Source organism: Alnus glutinosa, chromosome 6 (assembly GCF_958979055.1).
Source record: "Alnus glutinosa chromosome 6, dhAlnGlut1.1, whole genome shotgun sequence".
NCBI lineage: Eukaryota > Viridiplantae > Streptophyta > Magnoliopsida > Fagales > Betulaceae > Alnus > Alnus glutinosa.
Genome location: NC_084891.1, coordinates 9570653 through 9590587, shown reverse-complemented (window position 1 = coordinate 9590587; position 19935 = coordinate 9570653). Strand labels below are relative to the sequence as shown.

The window sequence follows — 19935 nt, the reverse complement described above, 5'->3', positions numbered from 1 at the left end:
AATCCATAGTGGCCAAATGCCAAAAACTAATCTAATCAGTAAATTCCCATTTAATTCATTGGTCCAATCCGATATTAAATTTGATCAAGTCCTTGCAGCCACTCGATCTTATTCAAGAAGATTACTATTTCCAACAAACAATGTCGCAATCATAAACAGTTCATACCATTTTTCTCTACTGAAATACTTTTATTTCAGTCTGTCCTTCCTTCTAAGAAATGAAATACTTTTGACTCGCGATTGATTTTTCTCGACTGAAAAAAACATGATGTTTATGAACACATGCAAGAGAGTCCCACCTTTCCCAGATTTATGTACTTTTACCGATGATTTTAACTCATAACCAAATGTTGTTAACATTAAAAGCACCATCCATGCATCCATGTGTAATGACATGAACAAGGATACAAAATCCAAAAGAAGATCCCGTTACAAAGCCAAGCGTATAATCTATACCTTACATAATACAAGAGAAAAGAAAAAAAGAAAAAGAGAAAAAGAAAAATTCAAGTAATTGAAGAATGACTCGCATCTCCAGCAGAAAGCCCAAAGTTACGAAAAAGATACGTACTGACAACTGAGACGGCCATCAACGATAATACATGAGCTGTTGGGCGGATGAATTATTAGGATATCCATCATACATGGCTTGGGATCCCCCAGAGCTGGATCCCATGGAGGCAGCAACCAGGCCATGCTGCCCAGTCATCTGCATAAGAGCTTGACCTGAGAGGCCAGATGCAGCAGCCTGACTCAAGGCAAGTTGGCGCTGATAAGCCAACAACTCAGCTGAAGAATAGCCTTGGTTTATACTTGCATTTGGAAGGATTTGATATGGTTGGCTTGGCGGCGGTAACGGATTTGAAAGAGTCCCCACAGGAGTTGGCTTACTACCCCATGAGCACTGCACACATGGATTCAAAAATTATTACATATTTTCTACAACCATATATCAAGTAACACATATTTTCTCATGATGTCACTGTGGCAATGCCCCTCCTAAGTCTTTTTTCTTCTTATTTATTATTACTTTTTCTTCCTCTTTTTGGCAAGACTGAGGTGCCTACTTCCATGTATAAAAAACCCTCTGGAGCAGCTCAAGGATGTTGTTTACTTCCAAATATAACCATCAGCAAGTTCAAAATATAATATTTCTAATATCAACTCCTTTTTAATAGTTTTATTGCTTACCACATTTTGGCTGTTTTGTTGACTAACCATAAGACAAAAGATAGGATTTTTGTGTAACTCAAGATCAGTACTGTATTGCATTCATTGAGAATGCATGGAAATCAGACAGTGGTGCGTTTCATAACATGCCCTTGCACAGGGCTTGTTAGTTGTTAGTCCATTCCATTACAAGAGAATAGGGAATGCCTTAGGGTGAGTATCCGATCCATGATAATATTATTATATCTATGAGAATGAAGCTAAGAAGTGACTGTCAAAATAAAAAGACCCGGTAAAGGTTTTCTTACCTTCAAGGGTTTCCCGCGAATTATCCTACCATTAGCCATCTGAATGGCCGAGGCTGCTTCTTCATGAGTGTTGTATCTAACAAATCCAAATCCTTTATCCCTCTGGACACGCACTTCCTCTATAACCCCAGCCCCAAGAACATGAAACTGACAGTGGAGTTCAGGTTGAGTTACCTAAGCACACAACCAAAATTTCAGGGAGGAAATATACACTTTTAACACATATTTCTTGCACTGAACTATGAAGATTAAGCCATGGAACCATATTTTCAATTTAGAAATTAAAGAAAGGGAAACTAACCTTCGAAACTGACCAAAAAGATATATGAAAGTATGGTACAAAAAACATATTTCAAGACGACAAAGAAAAAATTAAAGAGAAGAAAATATATAGTTGTTGCAATGAATTGAAATGTCAAGAAAGAGTATGAGGGACCTCGTGATATGGATGGTGCATGAACTAAACTGTTGATGAAGATCTTGCACTTGAATGTGAATGTGTAACAGGTTCATCTAGACTTGTTTAGCACTATCCGAAGAAAAAAAAAAAAAAAAAAAAAAAAAAAAAAAAGAGGAAAGAAATGGCCAAAATCTAGCTTTTCTTGGAAAAGTATGATAGGTACACTATCCACCAGGAAAATGCTTTTGAAGGGCTCCCCAACCAATGGGGTAGGTTTGGAGCAAATTGGAACATGCACCGGGTGGGGTAAAAACCCAACATGGATTAGAGAAGGTATGGAATTGGTTCTTCTCAGCCTTGATTACATATAATAACTCCCTTGCACTGTGTCGAGGATAGGGATTCACAAAAGAGAGGCTCGGTATATATCTGGCCCTCACCATATGTTAATATTTTTAGAAGCAAAATACATCATTCTAGAAGAAAGGACAGCTGGTACAATATTCTAGAAATAGGGACACCTGCTCGTATCACTTTACAATATTATCCTTTCTAGTACGCTCTAACATTTCCAATCAAGCTGAAGCTTGTATATTATATAAGCCAAACTTGGAATAAATAAACTATAACTAATTACAACATGACTTTGTAAACACATCAACAAGTTAGCCTTCAAATTTCACGAATGACGTAGATATTTCCCCTCAAGGGAGCGAATCCAAAAACTGCAAGAATCAAACTGAAACTGCACTAAACCAACCAAAGAACAACATAAAACAGCTGAAACTCCACTGAACCAGCCAAAAAACAGTTAGCACCGGCTGCAACAGCACTGAACTGACAAAAACACTTTTGATCCGGCCAAATACGCACTGAACCGGCCAAAAAACAATCAAACTAGCTGCAAGAACACTAAACTGACCAAAAAAATGAAATAAACCAGCTGAAAACCAAAAAACCATTGGAACCAAGCGCAATGCTACAAAACCGAAAAACTGACCGAAAAAATCCTTGAATAGGCCAAAAAAAAAAACTGAATCAGCCAAAACACATTGAAATAGGTCGAAAAACACATGGAACCGGCCAAACACAACAAAAAGAACCGAAACGCTGCATGAACCAACTGAAATATGATAGACCCAGCCGAAACGATGCCTAAACTGACCGAAATACGACAGATCCGAATGAAACACCATCAGTACCGGTTGGAATTGGAAGAAACTCGCCAGGAACAATCAGTACAGGCAGAGAAAAAAAAAAAAAAAAAAAAACCTGCCTGGAATGGAATAAAACTGGTGAGAAAACTTTGCTGCCAACCGGAATGGGACTCCGCTCGGTCTCGAATACGGGTTCATCTGGTTGTAAACTAGGTTAATTCAATTTTATGAATGGACTGAGTTATGGATTTAGCCCTGGTTGAGTTGATCAGAGTTTACTTGGGCATAATTTGATGGACTGGACCTGAGCTTGAAAACTAAGCTGGAATAATCGTTGAACCAAGAATTAATTAAAGCAAACTACAGATAACCTTATCCTGGATAAAGACAACTTACACCTATACCAAACACCACCTTTCTCTTCCAAATCCACCGCAAATTCGTCAGCGACAACAGACGCTAACTGTTGTCAACCACCACAGATCAGTTTGCCGCTTCTCACACTACCGTTAGGCACAACCAAAAAACAAAACACTCCACCGGGAAACAACTGGAGACCACCATAATAGCGACCACGCATGGAAACACCACCACAAAACCGACCACCATGACATAGGGAACTTGACCAAATAACCAGACAGAATTTTCCAACCACCACACAGAGACACTGACCGCCCTGAATCAATCACCTACTAAGGGGAAATTACCACAATAACCCATAATGATTGACGACTACCACCGCATTGATGAGCTTGATGGCGACAGCATCTCAACTGTTATAGTGATGACCCCAGCATCAACCTCCAGCCATGGGTATTGGGCCTAAGCCTACAACACCAGGACTGTAGCAAACAGGAAGAAAGAAAACAAAGAAGAAAAAGACAAAACAAGAGGAGAAGACAGTAAAGAAGGCAAACAACACGACAAAAAAAAAAAAAAAAAATATTATTAAACTCCAAGAGATGGCTCTGACACCATATCAAGGATAGGGATTCACAAAAGAGAAGCTCAGAATACATTTAGCCCTCACCTTATGTTGATAGAACCAAAATGCATCATTCTAGAAGAAACAACAGCTGATACAATATTCCAGAAATAGGGACACCTGGTCCTTTCCCTCTACAATATTACCCTTTATAGCACCTTCCAACACATGGTTTAGTAATTTCCTAATGCCAATATAAATAGACATCTAAAGGCTTCCTTCGAAGACAACTCTTCTATGCCATTCCTCTCCCTCATATTCTAGGTTTCTTTTTCTTTTGTCAGTATTTGTTTTTAGGATCTTTAACCGAAAGATTAAATTGCAATATCCATGAGAGAGTTACTATGTCCTATTAGATCCCAACACTTCACCCGGATTAACTTCCAAATCATAATTGTTCTAGTAGATAACTAAAGAAAATAGATAGAAGGCCGATAGGAGAGAAAGAACTAAGTATAAACATCTCTAATAGGTTTACTAATTACTTAACTATTGGTGAATCTCTTTGCACATGTTGTCCGGAAAGAGGACTCAATGATTATTCGTTAGCAAAACGAAAGTAAATTTTGGAAGATAGGGATTCCATAAAAACTTCTTTCGAGCAATGGGCCAGACACGGTCATTTCTCAAGAACAATAGCTAAAACACTTGATGCTACCACTTGGATCTAAAACCTACATGCTGATGCTCACAATTTTGATAGCCATACTAGTGATTTGGGGGAGATCTCTCGAAAAGTATTTAGTGCCCATTGGCACTCTTCTAATTTTTCTTTTCCCTAAAAATTTTTAGAACTTCCTTGTGATATACACTTCTTTTCACCTTTCCAGATGCCAAACACACCTTTTGATTTTGGGCTTGAACGGTGAATGCAAAAAAACCAGAGGTATGAATCAGTTATTTGATGAGAAAATTTTGAAAAATGGGTGGGCAAAGCAAGGACTGGGGCTATCAATATTAGGCGGAGCAGAGTTGGTGAAAGAAAGTTCGCACAAATGCAAGTACACGTCAGGTATCGTGAGGGGTCTCACTTGGGTAGAGAAGGGCAGGAACGGGAAAAGAGGAACTGGCCCAGGCTGCCCCAATCCCTATTAACCACAGAATTTAATCTCATCTTACCAAAATAATATAGAAATTTCTCAAAACTAAACTATTTCCTAGAGGATCATTTGTGTGCCGAAAACTTCATATATATATATATATGTGTGTGTGTGTGTGTGTGTGTGTGTGTGTGTGTGTATACACACAGGCATGCATCTGTATTTGGAAAAAGAAGAATCTTTACAAGAAATTTCAAATTAGTTAGGGAACAGAGTACCAAGAAAACAATTCTGTCCAGGGGTTAATGAGCTATGTGCAAGAAAATACCAAAGTTCCGTGCATTTCTAAATTACCTCATGAGAGAGGTTTCCAACATAGACAGTAGTGTATGCTGGATTGTTTTCAGGGGCCTCCTCAGTGGTATTCTCCTGACCTCCATCTACAAAACAAAGAAAACAGAAGAAATAGCTGTCAGCATCCAGATCTTCCAAGCCAATTTTAGCATTGCCTATGTTTTAATTAGTGCACATAATTTGGAATACAGCAGGAAGTACGTTGAGTTTAAAGAGGCCACTTAATATATGAGCTTAGCTCCTCTGACACAAGTTAACATCAGTTATTACACTCCTAAAGTGCCCATGAAACTATTGAGCTGAGAAATTTCCAGAGATATATCAACGAGATGAAAAGGAGACCTCTTTCTCCACTCACACTTTGTTTTACCATTCATTGCATGCTGATGCCAAAGGTCCTTGCGCCAAATGGCTCTTCCCCCATAGGAAGGGAGGGGTATTCATTCCCAAGCAAGTGCATGAGTTGTATATTTAAGATTAAGTTTATTATTATTTTCAGTGGTTCAATATAAATATCTGGGGGTTGATGTGTTGTACTTCATTAAGTTTTAAAGCATTTTAAGTTGTCAATGTTAATGAACAAGCCCAAGCAAATCCTAATGCAAAGGTTTGGAGTCTGCTATGTGCATCACTTTCCAGTCTATCGTGGACTATCAACTATTTGTGATTTAAACAAGTAATAGCAAAATAAACCTAATGAAATCAGATTGTCACCCAACTAACAGACGGCAACTAGCTGGGACAACAGTTCACATCCTCCAAGTCATATAACTCTTGGTCAATGGTTATCTTTCAATTGTATGGGTACACTTGCCACTTTTTTCCATAAGAGCTAATCATAATTAAATTACTGATGTACCCCAGCTTTTGGCTATCGAGTGCTGGACAATATGTTGTGCTGTATGTTGTGATTCCACATTGCATGCATCTGCATATTCCAGTGAACATGGTGACCAGAACCTTGGTCAACATAGGCATTAAGGAGGCACCCTCTGTCCTAATTCGCCGGGACTCTACATAGTGGACTGAATCAAGTAGAAGGTTTCATGCTACCTGAAGATCCATTTGTAAGTACAACTGCATTTTGGTTGTCATTGATCTGCTTATCTTCATTAGCACCAGCACCTTTGGTTGCCCAGTTGCATCTTATTTGCCTATTTCCAAGCCATTTACCTGCAAGATGGTGGCAAAAACAGATCTCACATCCTCAAAAGGATTCAAAACCAGACAATTGAAGAAGATAAAACTAAGCAACGGAGGCCCACAAGATGCCTAACCAGTCAATTCATTGATAGCACTCTGTGCCTCCTGCAAAACAATTCCATAAGGCATTTTATCAGTTCATGGACTCTGAATGATTCTTTTTTGCTTTTTTGGGGGGTTGGGTTTTTTTCTTTTGGGGGGGGAGGGGGGTAAAATCTGGTCCGGATTTCTAATAAGCAATACCAGCTGATTACGGAAAGAAACAAATCCATATCCTTTTGAGCGGCCAGTTTTGTGATCCCACATGACCCTTGCATCACTGCAAATGACAGAAAAAAAAAAAAAAAAAAAAAAAAAAAAAAAAAAAAAAAAAAAAATTCATAAACCAAATATTCTCAACACACCACATAAATTTGAGTGGTTCACACCATGCTCAAAGGGGAATACAAAATTCAAGCAGCTTAATGATAATGCTTGTAATTTCCCCATCAACTATTGGTCAAGGATATGTTGCCAAAACATGAATCAGAGTTGCAGGAAATATAGAGCATGCCACTCTTTTCTGCTACATACTTGTGACAAATATGATACCCATATATATATATTAAAGGCAACGAGGAACTCACGAACAACTAGGATAGACGGAGAAGCACGCAAATAAAGTCGCATCAGTAACCTCTGGACTCAAATCACCAACAAATACATTGAAGTGTCCTGATGATTTTAAAAGCACATTAAAGAGAAATACATGAAATGTTTATATATGGCACTCAACAAGGAATGAAATCAAACTAACAGCTAAAGAATAGAAACCTAAAGTACCTGAAGTATCCTCCCGCTGGTTACTGGTATATGCCCAATTCACCTTAAGTGCCTGACCATAGCTGAAATTGTAATAAAGCAAGAAGAAAAAAGAAAAAGAAAATGAAAATGAAAATCCAATAGAAAAACAAAAGATCATTGAATAAAATAAAAGAGAAAGAAAACCATCTATGAACGTTAACACATCCAGATAAATGTCTGTTAGAATTCGCAGCACATGCACAAGAAAACCATTTACTGACAAGGGCATTGAACTCATTCAGGTGCGCTTGAAACAAGGAACTCTCTTTCATTCTCAGATTGTACAAGTTCCTCCTAAGATGAATCCAATTTGACATTGATTTTCCTTCATAAATATCACACAGCCATATGCCTTTAGCAATCTTTTCCTCAGCCATGTTGAAAATAACTAAATCCTCTAGTGCCAAAAACAGATTTGCCATAACCAACTTGTTTTGCTCAAAAACTTCATTGCTCATGTCTTCAAGCATTTTCTCCTTCCCTTCAATTGCAATAGCACAAAATTTATTTTGACTAAAACAATCTGCATCTTCAACTTCCACATAGCATAATTGGAATCGTTGAACAAAGGCACCTCGATTTTTTTAGAAATCAAACTAGCCATAAATTTTTTTTTTGATAAGTAGAGAATTTTATAAAAAGCGTAAAAGGCGTCCCTAAGCATACAGGAAGTATACAAAGAGGAAACCAAAACAGGAGAGAGAGAGAGGAGGAAAAACACTCGAAAAAAAACCCAAAAACAAGAGGAAACCCAAAGACCCCTACAAAACCAGCCCACAAAACTCAGAAACTAAAACATCACATCAGAGGCCTTCTTGCCTTGCCTCAACTAGAACCAAAACCCTTGGCATCATAATTAATTGTGCACTCTAGGTTCTTTACTTCACGACACCCTTTAAACTTAGGAGTGGAAACTGGAGCCTCTAGACGATGCTCCGCATCAAATAGAGCTATGAAGTCTAAAAAGTCATTCTCATTCCCCTTGTGTGAGACCCCCAAAGTTTGAAAATAGAAGCTAAGATCAATTGCTGCCCCGGGAGGACCACCTCCTCGCGAAGAATCATCAACAAAGGATGCCTCGGGAGACTCGCCCACTTTTGAAGGAGAAGGGGCTGTGCCCCTTGGGAGAAGAAAGCCATGCCAAAGAATAGGTTGACAACCCTCGTCTTGAGCAAGCGTAGACACTATTCCGTCCTTTGTTAGTTCTAACAAGGGCTTGGTAGCAACCCCAAATGACGGCAAGGAAGAAGCCTTGGGAACACCGAAAGACTCAAGAGCCTCCTCAAGCAAATGTTTATCCAATTTGCCAACCTTATTCTTCCAGGAGTATTTAAGCGCAGACTTGGATTCCAACGGGTAAATAGGTGCTCCAGACTCCGACATCACAAGGAGAGAATAACGCAACCTTTCACCAAGAGCTGCCGCTTTTGATAAGCAAACATCGGGTGCTGGACGAAACCCATCTAGAGCCAGAGAAGGAGCTAGCAAATCGCAATAAGCCTCAGACGAAGACGGCAACAGAGGACCCTCACCCAGAGCAGATCTCACCAAGGACGCCGAAGACAACTCAGTTGTAGAAAGCGTCAGGATGCAACCCACGGCTGACTGCTCCGGAGCAGCGGCAAACACCTCCACAAAAGCAGCCGGAGATGAGACCTTCAAAGAAGAAGTAGAGTGCACAACAGACATCGAGCACTCACCTGACGAATAGCCTAAAGCAATCGACGCCGGAGAAGCAATGGCACCCGCTGAAGCCGCCGGGCCTAAGGCCGAAACCGGACTCGCTCTCAAACCAACCCACAAAAAAAGCGTTGGAAGCCCGTACCTAATCAAAACCCGACATGGAAGACTTCTTAGACCTACAGCCCACTCTACTGGACCTATCCCTAAAACGCCTCCAGCCCAACCCAAAACCACTCTTCAGCAACCGACCCAACCCAAATCTACGCATTCTCCACTTCAGCCCAGCAGAGGAGTGCAAGCCCAAAAAAAGCCTATGCTCACAAGCCCAACCAAGCCACGATTCAAAAAGACCAGGAAGCTTCCTGAGAACCCCAAACTCCTCTAAGGCGTCACCATCACACTTCTTCGAGTATGCCAAACTGCCTCTATTGGACATGAAACCCTCTGAAGCGTCACCTTCACCCACTACAACCCTCTGCATGGAACATGCCAGACTGCGCCAACAAGAACCTCGAATCTTGGAGCCACCAACAAGAGGGTCATCACCTAGAGGATCAGAAGAAAAACACTCCATTGCATAGCAGTCCACCGCCTACCGAATCATCTCCTGCTCTCGACCCATCGGAATAAGCTTTTCCATCTCACACCAGACCACAGAATCCGATTGAACCTGAGGCCCGTCAACTACGACAGGAGCAGGCGAGCATATCACCTCAGCGAACGACAAAAATCCTGCGGCCTTACCCAATATCTTCCCCGTCGGAGCGCCACTAGAAGATGACGACACCATCGAGGAACCAAAAAAAACCAACACTTTGCTCAACTCCCTAGAAACACGACCCCACCCCCGCCCGTCACAGCCTTCAGGGATCACTACCATTCCTCTCCGGCCACCCACATCGTAAACTGCCACCTCCAAGAACCGGCCAGAGCTATTGCCACCTATCCGAACGATGGTCACCTTCGAACCCTCCCTAAAAAATTTCACGAACAACTCAGAACCACGATCTCGCAGCGCCTCTTCCACCATCAACAGCAACCAAGCTACGCAACGCTCACCCAGCAAAACCCACCCCGAGAACCCATTCCTCTTTTCCTTTCACCACAGAGAAGGTGAAAGATTTTGCCTCCACAAAGAATCGGTTCTCCATACCCAACCACACAGGACAACCCCCGAGGGGGTTTGCAGCAGCCATGCGGTGCTCACATGACTGAAAACCAAGAGACGCAAGCTGATCAGATCCAACCAACTCTATGGAGTGCAGAACCACTCTTTACTTAGCACTCCTAGACAAGTCAGAGAGAAAGAAAGGAGGAAGGGAGATATCTGAGGCTGAAGACTAACGGGACGCGCCTACACGTGCCACCACTGGGGAGAGGAGAGAGGAGAGAGCGTTTGTGGAATAGAGAAGATTTACCTTTAAGCCATAAAAATTGCGCACTTGAAGATCAAGATATTTTATCGTGCGAAAGAAAACAATACAACCTTAAGCTCTGATACCACTATTGGAATTTGCAGCACACACACAAGAAAAATATCAACAAAGATGAAAAAAGAAGAAAAAGCAAGAATCAAGACACAAGAATTAAATGTGGTTCAGCAAGATTGCCTACGTCCACAAGCAACCACAATTGTGTTTCTTCACTAATATCAAGGAGAAATAAGATGAACCTCTCTCCCTCTCTCTTCCTATAAAATCTATGTTTTGATAAGTAATTCAATCTCAGTATAAAGCGTAAATGGGCGCAACCCCGATACATAGGAAGCACAAGAACGACCCCCTATTAGGGAGAAAATGAACAAAAGTCCAAAAATTCAGAAAAACTATAAAAATGCAAACTATTGTACACTACTTTCCATGTATAAAGACACATGAACATAATGTTCTTAGCTCTACAACGAAATCTCTTGATCTTTAAAGCTTCTTGCGTTTCGATCCAAATGCACATTAAGCATAGAGGTATCCTCCAAACTTCTAAAATCTTACAGCTTCCCAACTGACCTCTCCAACGTGCCAACAAACTCTTAACCCTTCTAGGCATTACATATTCTACACAAAAAAGATGGAAAATCAAAACCCATAATTCTCTTGCCACTTCACAATGAAGAAGAGGATGATCTATGACACTCCTCTTGCACAACAAGACTAATCCACCACTATGACGTTTCTTTCTTAAGTTATCCAAAGTGAAGATCTTCCCTAGTGTCGTCATCCACACAAAGAACGCCACCCTCGAAGAAGCCTTAACTCCCCAAATACTCTTCCAACAAAATGGGGAACCAACAGGAATGGACAATGCATGATGAAAGGACCTTCCTTCAAACTTCCTCCTTTTGGCGGGGATCCCAACGAATTTTATCCCCACCAACTTGTCTCAATTTGATAAGAGTACAAAAGATCAAAGAAAGAAGTGACCAAGTCCACCTCCCAATCATGCATTGGTCTAGTAAAAGATATATTCCAGTGAAGATTTTCATTAAAGAACTGCATATGATCCGCTACCCATGCCTCATTACAACGTGCAATACTAAACAATTAAAAAAAAAAAAAAAAAAAACTCCCTTCAGGGGCTTGTCCTCACACCACAAATCATACCAAAACCTGATCTTAGACTCATCTCCCACCTCGTATCTAATAAAACTTGAAAAAACTCCGCACCTCCTCACATATTTCCACACTCTCACTCCATAGGGCCCCACTATAATTTGTGTATATAAGCCTATTGACATGGGCTTTATGTATTGGCAAAAATAATGCTCTCCTAAGGAATCGAGGATTCATAATAAAGAAAGAATAGGACTTTTAATCCTGAGAGGATACATAGTCCTACCAAAAAGGTATTAAGATTTCTAATCCTAAAACTACTAGGGTTCTAACAACATCAAACTATCAAACTTAAGGAAATATGCTGAATTAAAAACTAAAACTACTAAATTGGCAAGAGGAGCACTAAATGGAAAATTCCACTTCTACTTGTATGGACACTTCATATCATAATGTTTAAATTGCCAACTAATGAGAAATCTACACATTTAAATAGATTCTTGACAAAGGTTTGAAAAAATAAAAGTAAATCCTCTCCTCATAGTCAATGCCTAACATAATACACAGATCAAATTCGCCAAGGAAGGCACCATAATGACCACAGTTGATATAAAAGAAGTGAATGCTTACAGTTGGCGCCCATGCAAATTCATTATTGCAAGGGCTGCAGATGTCCGGTCATGGAAGTCCACAAAACCATATGATGACTGCAATGATAGAGAATCGAAGCATCAGACCAAAAACAAGAATGGGAATGCACAGTGCACCCACAATGAATAATATCAACAAAAGAATTCCAGCACATAATTGTGTTAATGCTATACCCACTGAACACAATTGCAAGATGCCCCCAACATGCCCAACCCCACCCCACACCCCCAAAAAAAAACCTACAATGTTTTTATTCAGGTGCAGGTCATTTTAAATAGGTAAGTTGCATGTTATATTTCTAAAAAGTCAGACCCAGTTACATGCTAGTCACAACAAGAATAAGCCTTAGTCACCACAACGATAAAATATTAGAGCCATTTACTTGCTAGTTATGACAAGACTGAACATACACTCTGATTATTGCAACAGCACACATGAAGATAAAGAATAAAGAGTACATGAAAAAGGTCACATTTTGCTGATCCCCTAGGTTTTGATAGTTGCTTAATAACTAAGAACTCATGTGGGTCTTTCTTGGGGGGAGGTGGGGGAGGAAGAAGAGTTTTACTTAAGGGCAACCAATTTTATTTCCTATTTCATCCTATTCAAGTTGGTTTAGAGCACCATAGTCTATTGAGGTGGCTCGTTTATTTGGAATGTACAGTTGGTCAAATTTTTAATTCGTTGAATATTTCAACTCCAGAAATGAACAGCACCAGTTTCAGGTACCATAAAGAAAGCAGGACCTGGAGTTGTCTGCCACCACACCCTCACTCTCAGATTTCAACAGAAATGGTCCAGGTTAAATATGTCCTCTTCTTTAGCTTAAAAGCTTGTAAAATACACTGTAAGAAGAGGATCAGAAACTGAGAGAATTTAACTTAACCTTCACGTTTTGAGAAATTTTTAAGAGAATAAATAGTTTTATATCAAATAACAGGAAGTTTTCACTGGCCGATGCATACAGTTGCCAAAAGATTGCATCATCAACTTAATCTAATTGCTCAGTACATGTCATGCTAGCAAGTATTTGATGTCTTTACTAAGGGTCTGTTTGGGTTTACGATTTTAAAAAGTGCGATGTGCAATTTGAAAATGTGATTTTTAAAAACGCAGTTAAGCGTTTGATAAAATTGCAGTTTGGCTTTTAAAATAACAGGTTATGCTTTAAAATTTTGCATTTTTAAAAAAGCACCCCCTTGTCTACGATTTGAAAAGGCAGCTTTCTGCGTTTTCAAATTGCGCTGTGTTTTTCAAATCGCAATTTTCAAAATACGCAATTTCTAAACGATTCATTTTCTGTGATTTGGTTTAAAATCGCACTTTTTGTCTACGAAATCAGAATTTCAAACGCACCCTAAATTGACAATCTTAATCGTAGAGTATCATGGAAAAGACATTTACACGAACAATCACTAACTGTTAAGAGTCCCACATTGCCAAGGTATGCCTTGGTTGTGAGCTTTATAAGCCTTGAGTAAACCTCTTCCCTTGAGGTGTCTTTTGAGAATGAGTAAGGCTCAAGTGACTTCAATATGGTATCAGAGCCAAAGGTCCTGAATTCGAACATTGACTTTGTCATTTACCTCAATTTCAATTAAATATTCTGCGTGTTGGGCCTCACCTATTAAACTATTAAAAGAAAGTCTGAGCCCACACGTGAAGGGGAGTGTTAAAGTACTGATTAAGTGATTAAATTTATCTCTTCCTATCAGCTTAAGCTTTTAGGATAAGTGGTAATTTAACATGGTATCAGAGCCACAAGCCCTTGAACAATATTGGGCCTTCCCTCTCAATGTTGAACACATGTTTGGCCAAAAGATGCCACATGTGAGGGGACGTGTTAAGAGTCCCACATGACGAAGGTATGCCTTAGTTGTAGGCTTTATAAGTCTTGAGCAAACCTCTTTCCTTGAGGTGCCTTTTGTGAATGAGTAAGGCTCAAATGACTTCAATACTGACAGCACATTTAAATAATCGAAAGGAACTAAAGAAATTAACTAACGTTAGTGGATGTTACAATAAAGCTAGTAGAATGACAAGATAACGATTAAGTGAGGATGCCAAAAAAACTCGAGTACTAAATCGAACCTTATCTTTTCTGATGAGCTTGCATCCTGCAAGAGGACCAGCAGTCTGAAAAACTTCAGCAAGAAGCTTCTCAGTGACATTGACATGAATATTTCCTACATAGCTGAAATCATTGAGGAATCAGATTGGTAATCATGAAAGATAAAAACAGCAAAATAACATCTTAGGTAAACTAGTATACATAATACCAACTCACACTTCTGACACAACAAATTTGAATTCTTAAAAAGCAACACAATAAAAAGGAATACCATCTAACAAGCAAATCCTGTCCATTGCATTTACAAGTTTTTAGTAATTCAATTCTATAGAAGTCCCATTAGGTGAAAAATGCTAACAAAAACTAAGACCATGAAACAGAGGAAGTCCTCAAGCTAAAAGAACGAATGAGAGGGAAGGGGGGGCGGGTGGGACAAAAAAAAAAAAAAACGGTTACATAGCACTCACACACTGCGGCATGAAGCTGAGTCAAAGCCAGGAGGCAGATTCCCACTTGGGATAGGCTCCATCTGCAAAATATAAAAGTAAAAGAGAAAATGAAAAAAATAAATCCTAGCAACTCCAAGCTCACGTCCTCGATAAAACCAAAAAATATCCCCAAGAAAATAGAACAAGCAGCTAACAGAACTCTAATAGCCCAGACCATAAATTTAGCAAAAAAATTAAAAAAAAAAAAAAACAAATCTGATACATGTAAATTTCTATTTTCATCAATAAAAATGAAGAAACTAAAACAAAATAAACCATTTTATTTATAGACGCAGAGGGTGGCACATATCCAACCATTAGGAAATCGCCTAAGAAGGAAAAAGGGAGAGTGATCAAGGACTACAATTCTGCTACTTTAAGCATACAGGGAAAAAACAGACAAAGAAGATTAGACATCACAACAGGTTCAAGAAGCAACCACATTATTTAAGTTGTTGATACCCTAATAATTATGTCAACCTGATGAATATGCAAAATAAACATATGAATTTGCACTCTGCACATATGTAATACTTCTGAGAGTAAAATGTTGAAAACAAACAAAATCCACAGGATTCTAGAAGTACATATGCAAATCCAAAGCACATTTAGTTTTTCTTCTTTGTAAAGTAAAATTACATACAATAAACAATTAAACGAAATATTCTACATAGCTTGCATGGAAGTGAGGTGTTAACAAGTTTATCTATAAATCACCACAAATTCGAATCAGAACACACTCTATAACGACCTAGGAAAAAACGCTAGCCATATCTGCTCTATCACCCCAAAATAACTAGTCAATTTAGAGCTTTCCTATAATCACTTATAAAGTTCAGTTTCACATAATAAATAAGCAATGTGAGACTTAGAATCTATAAGCATCTTTTATAAACCACTCACTCTCTATACGGGCTATTCATCTTCCCAATATAGAACCAGGGCGTTACAAACTCCCCTCCTTAAATTTCCGACGTCCTCGTCAATGGCACGTCATGCAATGCTAACAGTACCACATGGTGCATCACAACCTAGCTCTGATATCATTTGTAACAACCCAGGAAAAAGCCCTAGCCACACCTATGCCATCACCCTAAAATAACTAATCAATTTGAAGCATTCCTACAATCATTTATAAAGCCCAGCTTTACATAGTAAGCAATGTGGGATTTAACACCCATAAGCATCTCTTATAAACCACTTACTATATATGGACTACTCATCTTTCCAATATCGGACCAGGGTCTTACACACCACACTCCCCAAAAAAGAGCTTTTTTTTTTTTAAAGAGAAATATAAATACTATGGAAAAACATTTCTAAAAGAATATATAAACAAAAATTCCATGGACAAACCTTTCTAAAAGAATATACAAATAAATACCCCGTCTAAAACTTTATTCAAGGTGTGTTCAAACAATAAAATATCTGCACGAACCTCCTTTTTTTACTCATTATTTTTGTTTTATTTTCCTTTCCCCCCCCCCCCCCCCCCCCCTTCAGATTCATCCAATTTCAGTCGTGAAATGCCAGGTTTTCTTGATATTCTAAGTCGCATTACAAACAAGAATGCACTGTAATTGTCCATAAGAAAATGGCCGATTAATTCCGCAGGGTTCCCAATTCTAAAAGGAAATGAAAGTAACATTGAATTCGACATCAATAGCAGCATACGCAAAAAACCCAAAATGGCACGCACCCAAAATATACAATAAAATGCCACAGATATAGAACAGAAAGGAGATAAAATACGTACACACAATGATTGATATATACAAGAATAGAAGTACGCGAATGTATATACCTGAGACATGGCAGCGGCGAGGACACCGGGGTGATACATGTGAGGCTGCTGAAGAAGGGCTTGTTGCATCAGGGCTTGCTGTTGTTGTTGCTGAAGCTTCAGCCTCTGTTGCATATTCCTCTCTCTCTCTCGCTGTCTCTCTCCCTGTACATTTCGGTCCCAACAAACAATTAGTTAGATCGATAACAACTTTAAGACAGTAATCACTCTCTTTGTTTGGTTCCCCAAAAAACGCAGGAAAGTGTTCGACCAAGAATTACGATGCTCGGAATTTTACAATCTCTTTTCATTTCTATTGAGGGATTTAGAATGACCAGCCCTATTCTGAAAATACAAATTACATAAATCAGTGCGAGTCTAAGACAGGAAGAGAACCTGGGAAGCTGATTGATGAGAAATCTGCGCCTCTCTCTCTCTCTCTCTCTCTCTCTCTCTCTCTGCGTCGGACTTCAACGTTGTTCGGTTCTACCCGGGGCTCCGCGTTTCTGATTTCGGGTCTCGGAGCAACTTAAGAGCGGAGAACGACGATGCTGATTCTGTTCGGATAGTTTAAGGTTGTTTTTCCTTTGTTCTATTATCATTTTGTTTATAATTAAAACTCCATCGGTTTATTTTTTATTGGGTTAAACCATATAAAACAAAATAATTGGAAACTAATTTTCAAAAGAAACGATTGCTTGTAATTACAGTATTGATTTCAGAATTTAATGTATTTTGTAGTAACTGTTTTGAGAGATACTCTAATTTTTATTATAAGCAATTTTTACATCTAAATAATTTAAGAAGAAAAATATTATATTTGTCAAAAACAAATTAATTTTATTTTTTTCAAGACATAAAATAATTTTATCGTAATATACTAAAAGTCGTATTACTCTGAGCATTTTTCAAGTAAAAATTATGTAAGAAGGAAAATACCATATTTGTCAAATTAATCCTTTTTCAAAACATAAGATAATTTTATCATAATGACCTATTTGATTGCTTTTTCTGAAAAATGGTTTTTAAAATCGATTTTGGATGACGGGGAAAAGACAAAAAAAAAAAAAAAAAAAAAAAAAACCCCTCATTCTTGTTTGTATACAAAGTTTAAAAGTGTTACCATATAAAATTTCAGGATCAGGGAAAATATGCTATATTTAAGGGGGGAAATAAAATAGAAGTAAAAAAATCTATCACGGCTCCTGGATCAGGATTTGAAGATTTCCCCACATTGCAGATAAATGACAGTTGAATATTCTCAATCATCTCTATAACTAGTTGAAAAAACATCATGAGAAGAATTTTATTAAAGTCAAATGTGAATAAAATTTAACAAATCGCAGGCCTCATAACTTTTATAGCCATTAAAATAAGCATATACATTATTATCACAAATTGGCCTTACATAACTGAGAAATGGCACCAAAAAGATCTAAATTAAAAGACATAATCTACAACAAAATTGACTACTGTCGCGAATGTGTACGCCGCCGCTCTCGACGCGTGAAAGAATCTCCTGATGCCCGGAAATTGATGCTCTTCCTTTGATCAAGTTTTGTGATGAAAAGGGATAAGTTGCCACCATTTAGTATTTCATATATAGTAGTTAGTCTTCAAAGAACTTGCACTCTTCTACATGGCCTCAATGACTTCTTCAAGCTTCGGCTTGTTCTTAGGTCGGCCACATCGTTTTACATCTTTACCTGACAAGAGCTCCAATGCTTTCTCAAGGGTGATGTCTTTTGGCTTTAGATTCTGCAAACATTTCCGAACACAATCCATTATATTAAAAATGAAAATAAATTGGAATTAAAAGAAGAAGAAAAAAAAAAACTCACACATACTATGAAAGCATTGACCTCAAGTTTTCAGTTTCAAGCTCATAATAAGAAAACAAATAAATAAACAAACAAAAAGACACTGTAGGGAAAAAAAAAAAACCTCTGCACATGGTACGGTACCCCAGTTTTTGTCAAGCAAGCTACATATGGAAATTGAGCCTCTCTCATTTTACTCCGTGCAGTTGCAAAGAAAAACAAAGAAAGCAAAAGTATTCTTAATAGCCTCACCAAATTTTACTCACCAAAATAACTAAAAATCACTTTTTTCTATTCTGGTGAGCCACTTTATTAAAATTCTCCCAGCAGCCTCACCATTTTAACTAGTCAATATTCACTATTCCATTTAAATAATAATTTTTTCATATTTATTTATTTTTTTCTATATAATCTTTTTACAAAAAATCGTTCATATCCATGAAATAAGGACATTATCGTGTGAGAGATAGGAGAAGAAAATGAGAGAAAAAAGGAAAAAAGTGTGCTAATCATGTGAGAGAGAAAGGTGAAACAAAATTTGGTGAGTCGGTTGTTGAGCGAAAATGCCTCATCTAATTTGGTTAGTAATTTCAGTCATCAAATTTTTTTGGTTAAAATGGTGAGGCTGCTGGGAGTGGTTTTTTAGGATTTTCATCAAATTGGCTCACCAAAATAGCTAAAAAACTATTTTGGTGAGGCTACTAGGAATGCTCAGCAATTGACAAATTACATTGCAGGAAAACTTCACTTACTATTAAACATAGCTTGCAATTCCACTACGTCTGTACAACACTAACATTATGCTGCAAGCAAATTGTGCATTATACGGTGTTCAGACACATGAAAGATTCAACAAATTATTCCCCAACTTGGGTGCATTTGATATGGTCAGATTTCCTAGGGCTTATGTGGCAATACCGTAGCCCCCAAGCAGCCCCAAGCCGGCATGAATAAGGAGTATACTCTATATATTTACTTTCCCTAAATGTTTTAGCTAATAAGAAATGTATTTCCACTAGTTTAATTATTTCCTAGTTACTTTTCCTGCATGATGTAACGATAACTAGACCTAATGGTTATATTTTATGACCTAGCCGTCTTCTATACAAGTGTAAGCCCTAATGAATAAAGATCATGCTGAATTATAATCAAATCTAGGACTTTTATTGGTATCTTGGAGGTCATGGCTCCCTTGAATTAGCCATTGGACATCACGGCTCTCTCAAAGTAGCCCAATCCTTTTTTCCCTTGTTCTTATGTTGTTTAGTTTATATCAAGTAGTATCAGAGCGAGGTTGATTGTTTTCTACAACAATCTCCAATCCCCACCACCACCATGTCTTTCCAAAACTTTTTGGGTGGAGAGCAACAAGCGAAGCTAGAAAAGATGCGATTAGATTTCCTAGTGTGGAAAGATAAATCTAGCAAACAAAT

General features: G+C 38.4%; 2 protein-coding genes across 4 annotated transcripts in view; both read right to left on the bottom strand.

Annotated features, from left to right (window-relative positions):
• Window positions 1-327: 327 nt before the first annotated feature.
• Window positions 328-17267, bottom strand: LOC133871395 (RNA-binding protein 208-like). Of its 2 annotated transcripts, XM_062308848.1 has the most exons (14): window positions 17079-17267; window positions 16704-16847; window positions 14879-14940; window positions 14432-14534; window positions 12320-12396; window positions 7440-7501; window positions 7244-7331; window positions 6861-6936; window positions 6692-6722; window positions 6468-6587; window positions 6274-6342; window positions 5415-5500; window positions 1479-1652; window positions 328-904 (listed from the first exon to the last, which is right to left on the bottom strand). In XM_062308848.1, the coding sequence occupies exons 2-14, from the start codon at window positions 16815-16817 to the stop codon at window positions 590-592; spliced, it is 1377 nt and encodes a 458-aa protein (XP_062164832.1). In that variant the 5' UTR covers window positions 16818-16847; window positions 17079-17267; the 3' UTR covers window positions 328-589. The 2 variants fall into 2 exon arrangements, with proteins under 2 accessions (XP_062164832.1, XP_062164833.1); XM_062308849.1 differs by lacking the exon at window positions 6274-6342 and having other exon boundaries at window positions 17079-17266.
• Window positions 17268-17960: 693 nt separating this feature from the next.
• LOC133871284 (uncharacterized) overlaps window positions 17961-19935 on the bottom strand; it is a 44222-nt gene continuing 42247 nt past the window's right edge. For both annotated transcript variants that reach the window (XM_062308695.1, XM_062308694.1), the window contains exon 22: window positions 17961-18440. In XM_062308695.1, coding sequence (XP_062164679.1) covers window positions 18318-18440 — 123 coding nt within the window. In that variant the 3' untranslated portion in view covers window positions 17961-18317. The remainder of the gene's footprint in view (window positions 18441-19935) is intronic.